The 16,861-nt window shown below is 55.0% G+C and overlaps 1 protein-coding gene across 3 annotated transcripts; it reads right to left on the reverse strand.

The window, feature by feature from the left end:
• Positions 1-510: 510 nt before the first annotated feature.
• On the reverse strand, positions 511-16,527 carry ELP6 (elongator acetyltransferase complex subunit 6). Of its 3 annotated transcripts, none has more exons than XM_069006166.1 (7): positions 16,438-16,527; positions 11,271-11,349; positions 9,731-9,801; positions 4,337-4,464; positions 3,357-3,549; positions 1,733-1,879; positions 511-1,256 (listed from the first exon to the last, which is right to left on the reverse strand). In XM_069006166.1, exons 1-7 carry the CDS (start codon positions 16,489-16,491, stop codon positions 1,128-1,130), a joined length of 801 nt encoding a protein of 266 aa, XP_068862267.1. In that variant the 5' UTR covers positions 16,492-16,527; the 3' UTR covers positions 511-1,127. The 3 variants fall into 3 exon arrangements, with proteins under 3 accessions (XP_068862267.1, XP_068862265.1, XP_068862266.1); XM_069006164.1 differs by having other exon boundaries at positions 4,337-4,456; positions 16,438-16,525; XM_069006165.1 differs by lacking the exon at positions 9,731-9,801 and having other exon boundaries at positions 16,438-16,525.
• Between the last annotated feature and the right edge of the window lie 334 nt (positions 16,528-16,861).

Genomic DNA, 16,861 nt, shown 5'->3' on the forward strand with positions numbered 1-16,861 from the left:
GCCCTGAGCATGCCAGGGCTCCCAAAACTCCAAGGCCAAGGGCACATTCCCAAACCAGCATGGGATGGATCACTGAGTCTACATGGAAAAAGCAGAAATGTGTCCCACTGACAGAGTTGCAACCCCACTCTGGAGCTGCAAGGACCTGGCAGGTCACTCTGGACTCTCACAAGTGTGTGGGATGTTATTTATCTCCCAGGATAAATGGGATATCCCAGCAGGAGTATCTACCAGGACACCTCCAGGCCTGAGCTCTGTTCCCAGGACTGCCCTTGTGGCCAGGGGAGAGCCGTCTCCTCATGCAGGCTTGAGAGACGCCCATTCCTGCCCCCTGCCAAGGAGCAGGTGGGGAGTATTTCCCACCCAGAGATCCACGGTTTCTTAATCACTGTACCCTTATCTCACTAAAATTAGGGATTATTATTATTACAAAAAGAATGCTTCAGCACAGGCGGGTCGTGTCACTGCTAGTCAGGGTTTGGGATGAGGAAGCAGTGGCTGAGACAGAGGTTCACAGAGGGATTTATCCGACCACAAAGCCAAGGATGAGCTTGGGAAGCTGCAGGGGATAAGCCACGGCAGCACCCAGATCTCAGCACAGCCAGGTGAGGGGCTACACACAGAGCTACGGATTTACCAACAGCACAGGAGCGGGGAGTTGGGCAAATCCCTGCCAGCCGGAGCAGGGAGCAAGGGGAGGATTGCGCCAGGCTCCCAGACCATCCCTGCTCCACCCGCTGTGCGTCATCTCCTCCCGTGCCAGCGGGAGGGAGGGGGTGCTCCCTCCGTGCAGTGCCTGGCACTGCCATGCTGTGCTGAACGCACCGGAAAAGGTGAGGCGAGGCACACCCAGCTCGCAGGGCACCCCCTGCCTGTATTTACATGCTCCAAGGGCCATTCTTGCAAGTTCTTGCTCCCTTTTTTGGCCTGAGCGTGTTGGGAACGGGGTGGGAGGACAAAGGGATGTGGCAGGCCCCGGGCAAGCTGATCCCTCGTTGGCACCACTTCCAGGTGTGTCTGAGCTTCCCTCCCGGGTCAGTTTGCTGTGCTGCTCCTGGGAGGTGCTGGTGGTGCTCATGTAGAGGCAGGGACTGACATTCCCAGGCTCATCCTGCACTGTCACAGTGTCACAGGACTGCAGCCGACAGCCCCCGCGCGAAAAAGGTGACGTTCCTGTCCTGGATCTTGTACTGGTAGATCTGGACCAGATCCTGCTCCGCCGCCTGCCGCAAGGACAATCTCTTGATTATCTTAATCTGCAAAGGGAAAGGAATAGGAACACTGTCCCTTTGGCTGCCCAGAGCATCCTTGCTCCCCATGCCTCTGGCTGGCCTGCAGGGAAGGGGGGTCACTGATAAATAATCCAGCAGCAGCTGCCTGTCCCCCTGCCCTTGGTGGCAGCCCCCCGATGAGCGATCACACAAGTGTCAGCACCCTCCCAGCCCTGCAGGGATCACCACAGGCCAGGCTCAGATCCACCATTTGGGGAAACTTCCCAGGAAAGTTAGCCATCACCCTGGAAAGCTTTGGGAAGTGGGGAGTCCCAGGTGGCAGGATGTCCCTGAATATCCCTGCAGAAGCAGTGACAGCTGGGTGCTGCAGCAGATACTGATGCCCACGGTATTACTCCTTAACCACACTGCAGCCTGGGCTGTCTCCCACAACCCCAGGGCCTGCAGTGCTGTAGGTGACAGGGACACGTTCCACCTGTCCATGCTCTGCTGTGCCTCACCTGCCCGTGAACATCCTTGCAGAAGCCAGTGGCCAGCCCCTCTGCCCATAGGATGAGGTCACTGTGATGACACAGGGAGTTCACAACCAGTTCATTCTCCTCATCTTCCGAATCCTCGTTGCTGTGAACCAGCACCACGACGTTGCCCTGGAACGGGAGCAGGAGGCAGGGATGAGGCCCTGGCTGGGCCTAATCCCTTAGGGGAAGGATGGGGGGTGGCAACAGGAGCTTTCACAAACACCCCTTCTAAGCTCCAGCTTGGTCTGAATTCCACTGGGAAAATAACCAACAGCTGCTGATGGAGAGGCTGGACATGCCCCGGCCAGAAACCCCCCATAGCCTGGGCTGATCCCCCAGCGTGGGCAGCAGGGGAGGGGGGATTCTGCTCCTCTGCCCCACTCAGGTGAGACCCCACCTGCAGAGCTGCCTCCAGCTCTGGGGCCCAAATCAGAGGTGTCCCTGCGCATGGCATATGCGATCTTTAAGGTCCCTTCCAACCCAGGCCCCTCTATGACATACACACACTGAAGAGCTCACTGTACATTGTGTACACACACACACATACATGTAACGTGCAGTCTAAAAATACCTCAAGCCTTTGTAAGGAGACAGTGGCTGAACCAGTCTGTCAGGCTGGGCAGATGGCACTGACTGAATTCAGAGCAGGTAAATAAAGAGACGGCCAAAGGGCTGCAGCAAGGCTCACACCCTCACAGCTCTGACAGAGAACAAACACCTCCACAACACACCGACTCTATTAACATCCACCCCAAGAGACTCTGCCTCAGCCCGTGCAAGTCATCACTGACTTAAAATAACATGAATTCTCAATCAATTAAAATGTACTTTAAAGCTTCAGAACACCTCAGACAGAAATAGCAAGGTGTTAGCGTGGTTTATCATCTTTTTTAGCTCTTCAGAGGTAAATATTCTCTGCAATCAGACCATCCCGTCAGCACGTAGAGCCCAACACCCCACGCTGTGTGGCTGTGTGAAGTGCAGGGTGACAACACCCGACATCAGCTCATTCCTCACTCCTGCAGGGAAGTGCCCACGGAGGGGATGCCACCTGTGATGGCAGTTTGGATGTGGCTGTGAGCACTTCTGCTGGGGTGCTCTCAGCAGTCACCACGTCGCTGGGAGACCTCTGTAGATCATCACCCTGCCTTGGGGACCAGCCAGAGCAGCCACCCTGGAGGGTGGTGGGAGCAGAGACTGGGGTGCCCCCCAAGGGCTCCTTCATTTCTGTCCCCTGTGAGACTCACCAGCCCCTCACATGACCCGTTTCCACCCCTGCCCTCCCACACAGGGGTGTGAGTCAGGATCTCTGGAGAGCCAGGAGCTCCAAATAACACTGTTTAACACCTTGAATCCCTGTTCATACATCAGAGACACAGAGAACCCTTCTCTGTGCAGCATCTCCCAGGAATCCAGCTGAACAGGAGCCTGCACAGGTACTCAGGGACCCACACAACTCCCAAGAGTGGCCCCAGAGCAATGATCTGAACTCCCTGGACAGCCACAGCCTTCCAAAAACCTCATCAAGGTCAGGTAGAAAGAGAAAATAAAGCCAGGCTTTGCTCTGGAGCCTCTGTGCACAGGCAGAGCCCACGGGGAGCAGTACCTTCAGCTGGCAGCACACAGACACGCGGCAGTAGTGGATGAAGTCCAGCACAGCCACTGGTGCAGCCCCCAGGCTCAGCAGGACACTGAGGTCGTCCACCAGCAGCACGGGGCCTTTCCAGGAATCGCCATCAGCGGGAGTCAGGGACACCCGCACAAAGTCAAACAAGGCTCTGAGGTCAGAGGTGCTCCCACTGGAAGAGATGAAGGAGGTGTCAGGGGCTTGGCACTGCATGTCCCCCTCCTCACCCACTGACCCGGAGTGGTATCACCATCCTGCCCCCTCCCTGCTGTGACAGCGATCTCCTCACTGCCCTTCAGCCACTGCTCCTTTACACCTGTGTGTGGTGAAACCCTCCTGCCCTGCTCCAGGGATCCTGGAACGGTTTGGGTGGGAAGGAAACTCAAAGCTCATCCAGTCCCACCCCTCTGCCCTGGGCAGGAACACCCTCCACTATCCCAGGTTGCTCCAAGCCCCGTCCAACCTTGCCTTGGACACTGTCAGGGAAGTGTTTGGCCTCTGCTGAGCTTCCCAGGTGACTCAGAGAGAATAAAGCGAGAATAAACCCAAAAGCCAGCAGGGATAAAACAGCACCGTTCTCTTTGATAAGGCTAAAACTCAAAATAATGACAGAAGGGAATAAAAACACATGGCTGGGGTTTCATTTGACACAAACCTGTGGAGTGCTGAAATAAATGGTTTTTTAGACCTGTGACATGCTTGGCAATGAGGATGGGGGTGGAAGTTCCCCTAAACTTCTGGAAAGGGGGACAGGATGCCTCCATGAGCAGCAACGAGGGACAGGCCAGGACACTTAGGGGGATGTGCACAGGGCTGGCATTTCCCTTCACTCGGTGTCCAGCTCTGAGTCCTTGGGCCTTGGAGGGGAGCGCAGAGGGCAGTGGGAGCCAGTCCTGGACCTTGGGTGGTGCTCCTGGTGGCACCAGATATGAGGAGGAACACTCCTTGCCCAGGCTCACCTCAGAAACTGCAGAGGACTGGGCTGTCCTGGCTGCTCCTCCTCCCCAAACACGAGGTCAAGGCAGGACTTGAGGCCCTCCAGGAAGACAAGCTGTCCCCGCTCCTTGGCAGCTGCCAAACTGACTCCCTCGAGAGACGAAAACATTAGGTTTCAGAGTGAACACTTACAGAAAATGGTGCACACAGAACCACGCCGGTCAACAGCTGAATTTGCATTCTTACTTGAATCAAATCTTATCTAAATGTGCTCATAAAGTCAGTGCTTCAGGGATGAAATGGGCACTTGTGTTACAGTCACTGGTGGCACATTCGCTCTTCTGTACTTTACCAGAAGATAACAAAAACACACTGTGATTTGGGGCCTCAAACATCCCAGAATTCCTCCTGGGAAGCCAGCTTGGTGGCGTGGGAGAAAATCAGCTGCCTGTCCAGAGGCAGGGAGAGGATGGCCCAGGCTTCTCCAAGAGCTGCTGTGAGCAATTCCTTCACCTCCCTCCCTGGGTGGTGAAAGCTTTTGTTTTTCACTATCTCCAGATCGTGCCTGTAGCAATGACGGCTCCTGGCACAGCCCACGCAGCTGAGACGGGCACTGCCTGGATCCGGAGAGCTTCGTGGGCTGGGCATCCCAACACTTGCACAACACCTGGGAGAGGGCAGCCAGGCTCCCATGGGAAGCAGCCCTGGCTCCACTTGAAGGAGGAGGAGGGACCACGACACTCAAACTCAGCTGGCTCAAAGCCCTGCCTGGTGGTGAGGCCAATGGAGAGCCACATGTTGGGAACGTCCAGCTCCAACAGAGACATCCCAGAGCTGCAGCAGACATGGAGATGACTCCAGCTGGAGATCACAGAATTCTAGAAAGGTTTGGGTTGCAGGGATGTTTAAAGACCATTCAGTTCCATCCCTCTACAGGGACACCTTCTACCAGACTAGGTTGCTCCAAGCCCTGTCAAGGGCTGAGGGAGCTGGGGGGGCTCAGCCTGGAGAAGGGGAGGCTCAGGGGGGACCTTCTCGCTCTCCACAGCTTCTTCTCAGAAAGAGTGGTCAGGCATCGGAAGGGGCTGCCCAGGGCAGTGGAGGAGTCACCATCCCTGGGGGGATTTAAAAGCCTTGTGGATGTGGCACTTGGGGACATGGGTTAGTGGTGGTCTTGGCAGTGCTGGGGGACAGGTGGATGCAATGATCCTTGAGGGCTTTTCCAACCTCAATGATTCCTTGATCATGTGCAGTATAATTATTTCCTGGAGGATTGGACTAGGTGACCTTTTCAGGTGTCTTCCAACCCAAACTATTCCATGATTATCTTCCCAGGCTCAATTTTGCAGCACTATCACTTTGTAACACAGATATTAAGAATAATCTGAGGCCTGAGTGAACTCCCATCTGCTGGCATCTGTTCCCTGATTTAAATGGAAGCTGCTGTACTCCCAACCCTGTGAATCCTGCTACCTGAGAAAAATGCTTCCTCTATTTTCCTTCTACTCAGTTGGGAAGGAATCTATGTCTGAATTCTCATTCCCTCTTCAAACTCCCCCTATAAAGCAATAGATTTTTTTTGACACCATCCCTCAGTAACAGCTTCAGAAATATCAGCATTATTGGGCAATTCCAAGCACACACCATGGAAAACTTCCTAGCCAAGGACAGAACCACCTTTATGTGGAAGGTGAGGAGCGGGCAACAGCCAGCAAATACCTGCCATGACATAAAGAAGGGCTGGGCTGCACAGCAGCCTCACAAACCTCATTCCCTCAGGGATTTCTGCAGTCCACAGGACTGGGAACTTGCTGAAATGCCGTGACTAAATTCACTATTAATAAAAATAATTCAACAACTGATTTTACCTTTGTTTCAGCCATTTCTTCCTGCACACACAAACTCTCTGTACCTCAGATCTGCAAGAAAAGTGTCCCCTCTTTAGAAGTGAGCTCAGTGCTGTGCCACTGGGGCCTGCCTGGGTGACAGAGGAGGTCCACAGCAGCCAGGGACAGGGTGCCTGTGTGTCAGACCAAGAATTCGACCCCCTCAGTGCCACGGCATGGACCCAGCAAGTCCAGCCTCATTTTCCAGCGGGGGGCCCAGAGAGACCTGGACTCACCCACTGCAATCACCTACTTCTGCCTGACTCCCTGCTAGCAGCCCAGCCAGTGTGACCACTGGAAGCAGCACAGGAAGCATCAGACAGCTTGGAAAAGTGGGAAGAGTGCTCAAAATGGCCAGTGGCACCTTCCTGAGTGCACAGACAGAACCGATGCCCCTGCAGGACTGACCGATGCCCCTGCAGGACTGACCGTCACAGCCACAGCGCTGCCCAGCACTCAAACAGCCTGAAAGCTTTCATTCCGTGCCAGCATCCTGCTCCACTACCCTGGAGCACAGGGACATTATCTCTGGCAGCTGTCAGCCATCGACCCAGCGCAGGAATGCTCCTGCAGCAGCAGCTCAGCTGCTCCTGCCCCTCTGCGTGGTGCCCTCCAGCCTGCCAGCAGTGACAGCCCCTCAAACCAGAGCTGCCACTCACCGCTGGCCATTCCATACGGGAAAGCAAAATATCTGAAGGACAGAACAAGGAAAGGAGTGTGCAAAGCTGGGGGAATGAGCTCCATCAGCAAACAGCTGTGGGACAAAGTGTGGCCATCAGTGATCAGGCCAGGCCACATCCTCCAAGCTGTGAACTCGAAGCAGGGGACAGGAGATGGGCATCAAATGGGGAAAAATCTGGTTTCCCTTTAAAAGAAAACAAACTTTGTAAAAATGAGGGTGGGAACATCAACCTGGCAGGGTGCCCTGGTGCTGTTTGTCCTGATATAGCCCTGCATGTTCTCTGCAAGGTCAGGGCCAATAACATCGACTGTACCTTAAAATGAAGTGTAGGTCCTCAGGAAAAGAGGACACAGACACAAAAAGCCAGGGAAGCTTCTCCTGCAAGATACATCCCTGCAGTTAGCTAACACGTAAGTAAGTGGTTTGGGACTTGTAACACCTGGCACGCTGGGAAAGCAGCAAGTCCCTAGAAGCATCACTTCAGCTGTGTACAAATACTCACTGTATCACCACACACCAGTGCTACAAGTGTCACTGTACAGACTGTACAATCCACCCTGGCTCCAGGAGCCTCCTCCTGGGCCTGGGACTACCCTGCTCCCTACAGAAACTGGAGCATTGCTCAGTTCTGAAGCTCTTCCAAGCGCAGTCTTTCCTAAGGGCATAGTCAGTCACAGAATCACTGAAGCTGGAAAAGTCCTCTGAGCCCATCAAGTCCAACGATTCCCCCAGCACTGCCAAGGCCACCACTTACCCATGTCCCCAGTGCCACATGCACAGGGCTGTTAAATCCCTCCAGCAATGGGGACTCCACCCCTGCCCTGGGCAGCTGTGCCAGGGCCAGACAGCCCTTCTGGGGAAGGAATGCTCCCAATATCCACCCTGAGCCTCTCCTGGCCCAGCCTGAGGCCGTTCCCTCTCCTCCTGTCCCTGTTCCCTGGCAGCAGAGCCCGACCCCCCCGGCTGCCCCCTCCTGTCAGGGACTTGTGCAGAGCCACAAGGTCCCCCCTGAGCCTCCTTTGCTCCAGGCTGAGCCCCTTTCCCAGCTCCCTCAGCCGCTCCTGGTGCTCCAGCCCCTTCCCAGCTCCGTTCCCTGCCCTGGACACGCTCTGTCCTGTACCTGGGGACCCCAAAACTGCACCCAGGACTGGAGGTGCCTCAGCAGTGCCAGCACAGCAGATGGGCCCTGCCCTGGGCCTGTGGCCACACCACTACTGGTCTCCAGTAAAGATCTACAGCAACAAGTTCTTAAGCAAATTTAAGAGTGAAACTACCCTGCCAAGAACCACCTTTTCTGAGCCTGACGTGTTCACCTGCACAAAGAAGGATTAAAGCAAAGAGAAGATGCGATGGAAACTTGGATATAAATAACTGATGTTAGGACCTCCGGCTCCTCAGAGCTTGGGAGGAATTCACAGCAACGACCTCAGGGGCACCTATGAAGTTGCAATGCAAGAGTGACTCAGAGCTGAAAGCAGCTCAGCGCTTCTCTGAGCTGTGCTTATCACCTCCTTCAGTGGCAGCCACCTTTTGTTCAAGTATCAGACAGCAAATCACCCCCATTTGCATCGCATGTGTGCTCCAGCTAACCCCACGTTCTCTCCCTCCTAAGCCTCTCCGGAGAGGGAGATGTCAGCAGCTCCCAGTAAGAGCACACCAGGAAATCTCACTGCATTAGGAAACACACCGACTTCAGGAGCAGGCAAGGACCCCGTGTTCAACAGCTGAATCTCCTCCCCACACCAGTTGCTGTGCCCCATTTCCTGCCCCACTCAGCAAGTTCCCTCCAAGATTTCCTCCTCTCTGCACCACAAAGGCCAGGACAGCTGGGGGGTGGTTTGCTCAGCCAGGGGGATCCACTCCGCAGGGGAATCACACCTTGAGTATCCACCTGTGAGTTACAGCTCCGCGGGGGAACACTGTGTTTGCTCAGCCCACTGCATGTACCCCGGACCACTGCACTCCTTCCAAAAGGTAAAAAGTGAGCAGTAAATAAAATACCATTGTTTAGCAGCACCATGCTTACAGTGGGGAATACAACACCTGGTTCCTCAACACCTGGGAGTCTTTATGGGGAGGAGTGCTGGTGGAATTCCCAGCAGAACCAGAGGAGGGAGGACCAATGCAACCCCTCATCCCTTCAGCCCTGGAAGGTCACCTGGACTTCCCACCGGGAGCATTTCACCTTGGAGTGTTGTACAAAGAGCTGAGTGAAGCAGTTTGGAGCTCAGACAATTTGCTGACACACAAAATTACCCTGCCTGCTTTGTCTCTCTGTTTCCTCATTTCAGGGTACAAATAATCCTTGCCCAACTCACCACGGGAAGGAAATCCCTAGGAATATACCCGTGGCTCCTCACAGAGCTCAAAGTGACGGCTCAGCCCAGGGCCCAAATGAAGCAACTTGGGCGTCCTTGTGAACAGGTGACTCAGCCCTCCATCCCAACAGGATCCAGAGGACAGGGGACAAAGTCACCTCAGGAGCTCCTGCAGGTGTACAGCAGCCCTGGGAACACGGCCACCATGGCATTTTCCTCCCCGGAGGATTAAGGAACTTCCATCTACCAGTCTGGGCCTGTCTGGGGAACGCTGATCCCCAGAGAACGTTTCTAAGCACAAAGCAAGCAGCCATCCAGCTCTTGGCAGGGCAGAGCCTGTGGGGCACCTTGCAGCCAAGTTTTTTGCCCTAAAGTGCTCTTTGTGCCCCATCACAGGAGCACCAATCCTAACTGTCCCCATCAAGACCTGGAAACATTTGCTCACACACAATTCCTGCTCCCCATTCCCATTCCTTCCCACCCAACAAAAACTACCCGGACCTGTAATAATGAACCCACCAAGAGACTCACCAGTTTCTGCGCCACGATGTTGTAGTGGCTGAAGGACTGGAGCAGGGCCACAAAGCAAACCTTGCAGCCAGCTGGGGAGGGACAAAAGCACACATCAGCAGCTCCACTTTGCAGCTGACATTATCAAAGCTCGTAAATCACAGCAGCCAGGCCACAGATCTGTTTGGAAGGACCTTGAAGTGACGCAGGTCTACACAGACCCTCCCTTGATTTTCAATTTTTACCCTTCTAGACGATATCCACATTAGGGAAAACGTTAGTTTAAAAAGAGAAGGAAAGAAGGAAAAAGATGACTTTTAAAAATGTAAGGCCCCTTTTCTGCCTCGTGCCAGGCCAGCCTGGGACCTGCTGGCCCAGTTTGCTGGTGTTACTGTAAGAAGGCCAAGGGCCAGCCAAAACACTGAACTACTGAAACCACGGACATGCCAAAAATCCCCATTTTGGCTCACACAGGGCAAGTGACCTTGACTAGAAAAACACACAGAACAAGCAATTGTGTCAGACACCTAAATAAAATGTGATTTTGGAGCACAGTTTGGGTATGAACATAATCAGTGTTTGTTGGATATGGATTGCAAACAAGTCAGTGGCCCCATGTGAACCTTCAGAGCTCCCAAAGGTTTTGGGCACCAAGTGGACAACACGGGGTGCTGCAAACATGGGATAACTGCACCCAGGTCCTGGGCTGGAAAGGGGCAGGTGACAGCCAGCACACCTGTTCTGAGACACGTTAATATCCCACAGGGCTGCCCACCCACCAGCGATGGAAGGCTTTTCCCAGGCAGACAGGCAGCTCCGGACAGTGACTCCCAGGGCGGTGCTGCAGGGCAGCACCAATTCCCAGGGCACTGCTGCAGGGCAGCACATCAGCAGAGCCAAAGGCAGTGTCTGGCAGGTCTCTTTGAACCGTTCATGCTGTTACCAACCCACTTGCCATGGGATTTCCTTCAGTTTCCCTCTGTTCCGTTAAGTAAAAAGTATTTCAAAGCAGGGTAAAGCCCCAGCTGAGGCAGTGGCAGTTCTGGGGGGCAGCATGTCCTTGTCCCACGCCCTGCCCAGCACTCTGAGCTCCTTTCAGGCCTGACAGCACCAGATTTGCTGGGCTGGTGGCTGTGCCAGCAGAAAGCTGGAGGCTCTGCAGGGGCCAGGAGGTTACTCACAGGGGAAACTGTTCCCAAGAAAGTAATTAGACAACTTGCCAGGCTCTGTTTGTTTCTTTACTCACTCTGATCTTATCTGTTGTTAATTGATCCTGATATGTGTAATTATATCATAAAAATGGAGGCAGTGACGGAATTACAGCGAACACCTCTGGTCAGAGCCTGTGTGATTTACAACCATTGCCACGAGCCATGACAAAACAAGGCACAGAATTACAGGATGTACCCAAGTCAGGACTGGGATCCATAAATCCTAACCCCAAAGCTTTGGGTTTATATGAGGATACCTCACACTCTGCAAAACTGCCCACTGCTCATGGAGCAACCCTGAAGGGACCTCCAAGGTTTCCCTGCCTCAGAGAGCGCTGCTGCTGACCCACCTCTGAGGTAGAAGGAGAGGAAGTGGTGCACCAGGAAGCTGCCATCTGTCCGGGTGTCTCGCAGCAGCGTAAATTTACCCTGGAAAAGAAGAAGCAAAATAACGCAACAGAGTAAGGTGAGGGCACAAACTGCTCCTGGTAGACAAGATGTTGGCTCCAGGTACAAGGAATTCTGCAGGTATTACTCAGAGAAAGAAGTGGACAAGCAGAGCTCCAGCTGCCTGCCTGTTTACAGAGGGATGCCAGCACTTGCTCTGGACACAGCCCATGGGGAGGCATCTGAATCACAGCATTGCTAGGGTTGGAAAAGCCCTCTGAGCCCATCAAGTCCAACCATCAACCCAGGACAACCATTAACCCAGAATTGCCAAGCTCACCAATGAACCACATCCCACGTGTCCACCAGCTAAAAACCCTTGTGCTCAACTGTGACCCCAGCTGGACCCCCACGCTCTGTGCCCACCAGGTGCCACCTCCTCCCCTGGAAATAACAGAGATGGAGCACTGCGTTCCCAGCGCCGCCACATCCGGAGCCTCTGGTGCTGGACACCATCAAGGGGGTTCTGGGCAATTTCCACCTCCCAGCTTTATGCCCCTCTCCTCCAGTTCACAGGCATCTTTCTTCTCCGAGTGGCAGGGAGACAACAGCCACTCATTCCCAGTCCATTCTCTCCCTGCCACAGCCAGCATTGCCAGTGTGTTTAAAATGTCAGCACCTCTAGAGCTGCTGCTCCTCCTGTCCCCACACAGTCACCCCTGTCCTCTCTTCCAGGTTTACTTCCAACATGCCACCTTTGGGGTGGAAAACCTTATCACCAGAATTCTGTAGTGCAGCAGAGCTCTCAGCACAAGGTATAAACCTTGTTTTGATCAGGCAGGAAATTAATTCCGTTCATCAGTGCACACTCATTATCAGCCCCAGCCTCATCAAGGTGTTTGTTTCCATTAAAATCTTAGTCAGGATGTTTCTTTAATCAATACAAATCATAGAAGAGCTGCTTGGAAACACAAAGAACTTATCAAAGTAGGAGTTTTTCTACTCCCAAGAACAGAAAAAGCCTTTTGCAGCAACAAGCCATCTCTGCACATGCAATTCCCAAGTCATCCATCAGAACAAACTCCCCGGTGCCTAAAGCAGAGCGAATGGAATGGCAAATATTGAACGTGACTGCAGGGAATGCAAAGCAGAGGCCAGGGCAGGGAAGCTGCTCTCCCTCAGCTGGAGTGAGAGCTCTTCCCCCCCCAAAAAAGGGTTATGCCTCAGTGGGCACTGCAGTGGCAGGGACATTGCCCTGAGACGTGCCCTGGATGAGCCTGGAGGAGACTTGTGCTCAAACAGCACAAGCCCAGACGTTCAGGGGTTTATCTTCTGCAACTCCATCCCCTTCAGCTCCCCTCTTCCCCACCGGAGCCCCGGGAAGAGCGGGCTGAGCGCTCCCGTGTGCCCTCCCTGCCGACTGGCTCCCGCAGGCGGTGCTGGCACCGTGGGCTGTTGTCACTCTGAGCACACGGCATTTTGCCGTTCCAAACCTTGCAGCCATCAGCCATCAATCCTGCCAGCCCTCACTGGGCTGTCACACCGCAGCTGCTCACACAGCACTGACAGAATCACTGGGTCACAGTCACTGAGGCTGGAAAAGGCCTCTGAGTCCATCAAGCCCACTTGTCCCCCAGCATCGCCAAGGCCACCACTGCCCCATGTCCCCAGTGCCACATCCACAATGGCTTCTAAATCCCTCCAGCAATGGGGACTCCACCCCTGCCCTGGGCAGCTGTGCCAGGGCCGGACAGCCCTTCTGAGGAAGGGATGCTCCCAATATCCACCCTGACCCTGCCCTGGCCCAGCCTGAGGCCGTTCCCTCTCCTCCTGTCCCTGTTCCCTGGGAGCAGAGCCCGACCCCCCCGGCTGCCCCCTCCTGTCAGGGACTTGTGCAGAGCCACAAGGTCCCCCCTGAGCCTCCTTTGCTCCAGCCTGAGCCCCTTTCCCAGCTCCCTCAGCTGCTCCTGGTGCTCCAGCCCCCCAAGGTCTTTCCCGTGAGGGCCCAGAGCTGCCCCCAGGATCTGAGATGTCCCGGCAGTGCCAGCACAGCGAACGAGCACTGCCCTGGTCCTGTGGTCACACCAGTGCAGACACAACACCCACCGTGCCCACACAAGTAGGAAGCTAAGCAAAGCTGACAGGAACCTGTGGGGCTTTCCAAGGTCTGTGCTCACACTGTCTTCACACAGCTCCATCCCCACAGACTACGAATATCAAGTTATTTAACAGCTGGCTGGAAGCAACCAGGTCCTTGGATGTCCTCACAGCAAGAGGAATTTTCCTGCTGAGAAGCAGGGAAGCCCTGGCCCCACCACCAGGATTTTGCTCACTGTCGCAGGAACCCCAGGGTCCCACTTTGCCACCACAGACACACAGGAGGAGATAAAATTCCATCTATTTGGGACCCAAATAGTCACGAAAGTATCAGAGGACTCAGATGTTGAGGAATCAGTCTCAAAATGGGAGATAGCTGCTCCAAAAGTTGGCTTTTCAAGATCCTCATGAGCTGGATCAAACTGCTGTCCCAGTTGTTATTTCTTCTCCCTTCTCAGTCCCAGGAAGATGCTACCAGGGATGAAACCCTTCCAAAGGCATCTTCTCCATGAACCCCAGCCAGTTCCATCCATGCTCTGCCCTCACACTCTCAATACCTGCAGGCTATGAGGCAAAAGGTGCAGCTACTTGTTAGGAACTGCCAAAATCCCTTGGCAGGACAGCAGCGGGTGTCACAACCCCACAGTGACACGACAGATACACCCACAGAGACACCCACGCTGGCAGCAGCTCCATCCACCCACCAGCCCTGCGGGGACAGCGCCTGTCAGAGCTTGGAAAACAGCACGGAGCAGGCGTGGAGCTGCAGGAATTGGGATGGCAGCACCAGGAAGGAGAGGTTTGCAAAGGGCTGATGCTGTTACACAGTGCGACACCAGGCCAGGCTGGGTATCCCAGCACACTCCAGGGATTAGCTCTGCACAGGGATTGGTGACACTGAGGGGGACTTGTGAACACAAATACTCACGATTTACTACCAGAGTAAACCAGATTTAATACCATGAGCATTGCAGGGCATGAAGTCAGTCCCTCCAGCACCCAGGAACACCGCCCGCCGGGCAGCCAGCCACAGCAGTGTGACACCCAGACAAAGGAGAATCTGCAGAGCGTGGTGGGATGGGAAGAGCCAACTCAATCCAAGGGAATTCCTCGCACAGAGGAGGCCTTGGTCAGCTCCTGCTTTGGCTGCCAAGTCCAAACCCAGGATCTTGAGGCCAAATCTTTTGGTTTTGCTCTGTGGAATTTCCTGTTCACATCAAGGTGAGCTACCTGCCTCAGAAACCAAGCTCGTGGATGGTCACATTCCCGCTCATCCCACAGCTCCACCACTGAGCACAGGCCAACAAACTCCAAGCATTTCTCACTTAAGTGCTTCACATGCACTAAAAACCCAACACCCACCCACAGGAACCACAGGGATTTGGGACTTTGCACAGCCTCAGACTATCCCTTACAACTACTGAGCCTTAGTCAACACCTGCACCAGATCTGCTTTGAGCCTCAAGGGCACTACCCCAAATTCTCCTCAGTATTATTTCCCCATCAGACCAACCCTGCCCCACTCCAGGCAGCTTGACAAAGAATGACCTCAGAAGTATCTTCCAAATAAAGGACAAACCTGCTCTATTCCCATCATAAGCTGGTAGTAGGGCAAGGAGGGAAACTGGAGACAAAGGGGTAAACAGACTTATAAAATAAATTATCACCCCAAACTTGCTTTTATTAACTAAGCTTGCAACTGTCAGGAAAAACATGAGGTAACATGTAGCACACAGGTAATTTATTAATAATTACTGATGACACCAAGCTGGTGGTATGGTCACACACCAGAGGAAGGGATGGGGCATCCAGAGGGATCTGGAGAAGTTGAAGGAGTGGGTCCATGGGAACCTCATGAGGTTCAACAAGACAAAATGCAAGGTGATGCACCTGGATCAGGACAATCCCCAGAATCAGCAAAGGCTGGGAAATGGATGGATGGATGGATGGATGGATGGATGGATGGATGGATGGATGGATGAGCATAGCAGAAGGGCTTGGGGGTGCCAAGGGGTGAGAGCTGGACATGCCCCAGCCATGTGCCCTGAGCTGAGCTCCAGCATAGGCAGCAGGAAATGGGGGATTCTGCCCCTTGGCCCCACTCAGGTGGGACCTGGAGCTGCTGCAGAGAGCCCAGAGGAGGCCCCAGAGCTGCTCCAGGGCTGGAGCCCCTCTGCTCTGGACCCAGGCTGGGACAGCTGGGAATGTTCCCCTGGAGAAGGGAAGGACACAGGGAGAGCTCAGAGCCCCTGGCAGGGCCTAAAGGGGCTCCAGGAGAGCTGGAGAGGGACTGGGGACAAGGCATGGAGGGACAGGACACAGGGAATGGCTTCCCACTGCCAGAGGGCAGGGATGGATGGGAGATTGGGAATTGCTGGCTGGGAGGGTGGGGAGGAGCTGGGCTGGAATTCCCAGAGCAGCTGTGGCTGCCCCTGGATCCCTGGCAGTGCCCAAGGCCAGGCTGGACATTGGGGCTTGGAGCAGCCTGGAACACTGGAAAGTGTCCCTGCCATGGCAGGAAGTGGGACCAGAGGAGCTTTAATGTTCCTTCCAGCCCAAACCACTCTGGGATCCCATGACTGACGTTTTACCTGCACAGCTCTCACAGAGAGTGAGGGGGTTTAATTCCAGCGTGACTTCATTAACACAGAACCTCCCTGGATATGCTAAACTAATTAATTTAGTGCCCTAAAGCACCTGTAGAACAGCTCCCCGGCCCGGAGCAGTGCTCGGCAGCGGGTCTAACGCCCAGTTCTGTTTTTATTCCCGCATGGCAGCACGCACGCAAAGACACACTGCGGGAACAGAGCTCGGCCGCTTCTCAGCGGCGGATGCCGGAGCCAGAGCCGTGAGAGGCGGCGGGGAGCCGGGAACGGGAGAGGGAAGAAGAGCCGAAGGCGGCTCAGCTCCGGGACCGGCCGCGGCCGCCGCCCCCGCCTGCGGAGGCCGTACCCCTCCCAGCGTGCCCCGCCCCTCCCGGCAGCCCCGGCCCGTCCCTCCCGCCCTCTCAGCGCCCTCTCAGCGCCCTCTCACCGCGTCCGGGCGCTCCGGGGAGGCCCCGAGCAGCTCGTTCAGCTCCGCGAACATGGCGGGCGGCGCTGAGGGGCCGCGCAGGGCGGGAAACGCCGCGGGGCAGCGCATGCGCCGGGCGGGTGGCGCCGCCTGCTGGCAGGGCGGGGTGGTGCCGGACCGCCATTGCCGCCCCCCGGGAACCGGCGTGCGCAGCCAATTAGCGGGGCCGGATCGCCAATTAGCGGGGCCGGATCGCCAATTAGCGGGGCCGGATCGCCAATTAGCGAGGCCGGATCGCCAATTAGCGGGGCTGGATCGCCAATTAGCGGGGCTGCATCACTCATTAACGGCAGTAGATCGCTCATTAACAGGGCTGGAGCACCAATTAACGGGGCTGGGCGCACGTCCCACCGTCAGTTAAAGCGGCTGGATCCTGGTGCTAAAT

This window comes from Aphelocoma coerulescens, chromosome 2 (genome assembly GCF_041296385.1).
Source record: "Aphelocoma coerulescens isolate FSJ_1873_10779 chromosome 2, UR_Acoe_1.0, whole genome shotgun sequence".
NCBI classification, from domain to species: domain Eukaryota; kingdom Metazoa; phylum Chordata; class Aves; order Passeriformes; family Corvidae; genus Aphelocoma; species Aphelocoma coerulescens.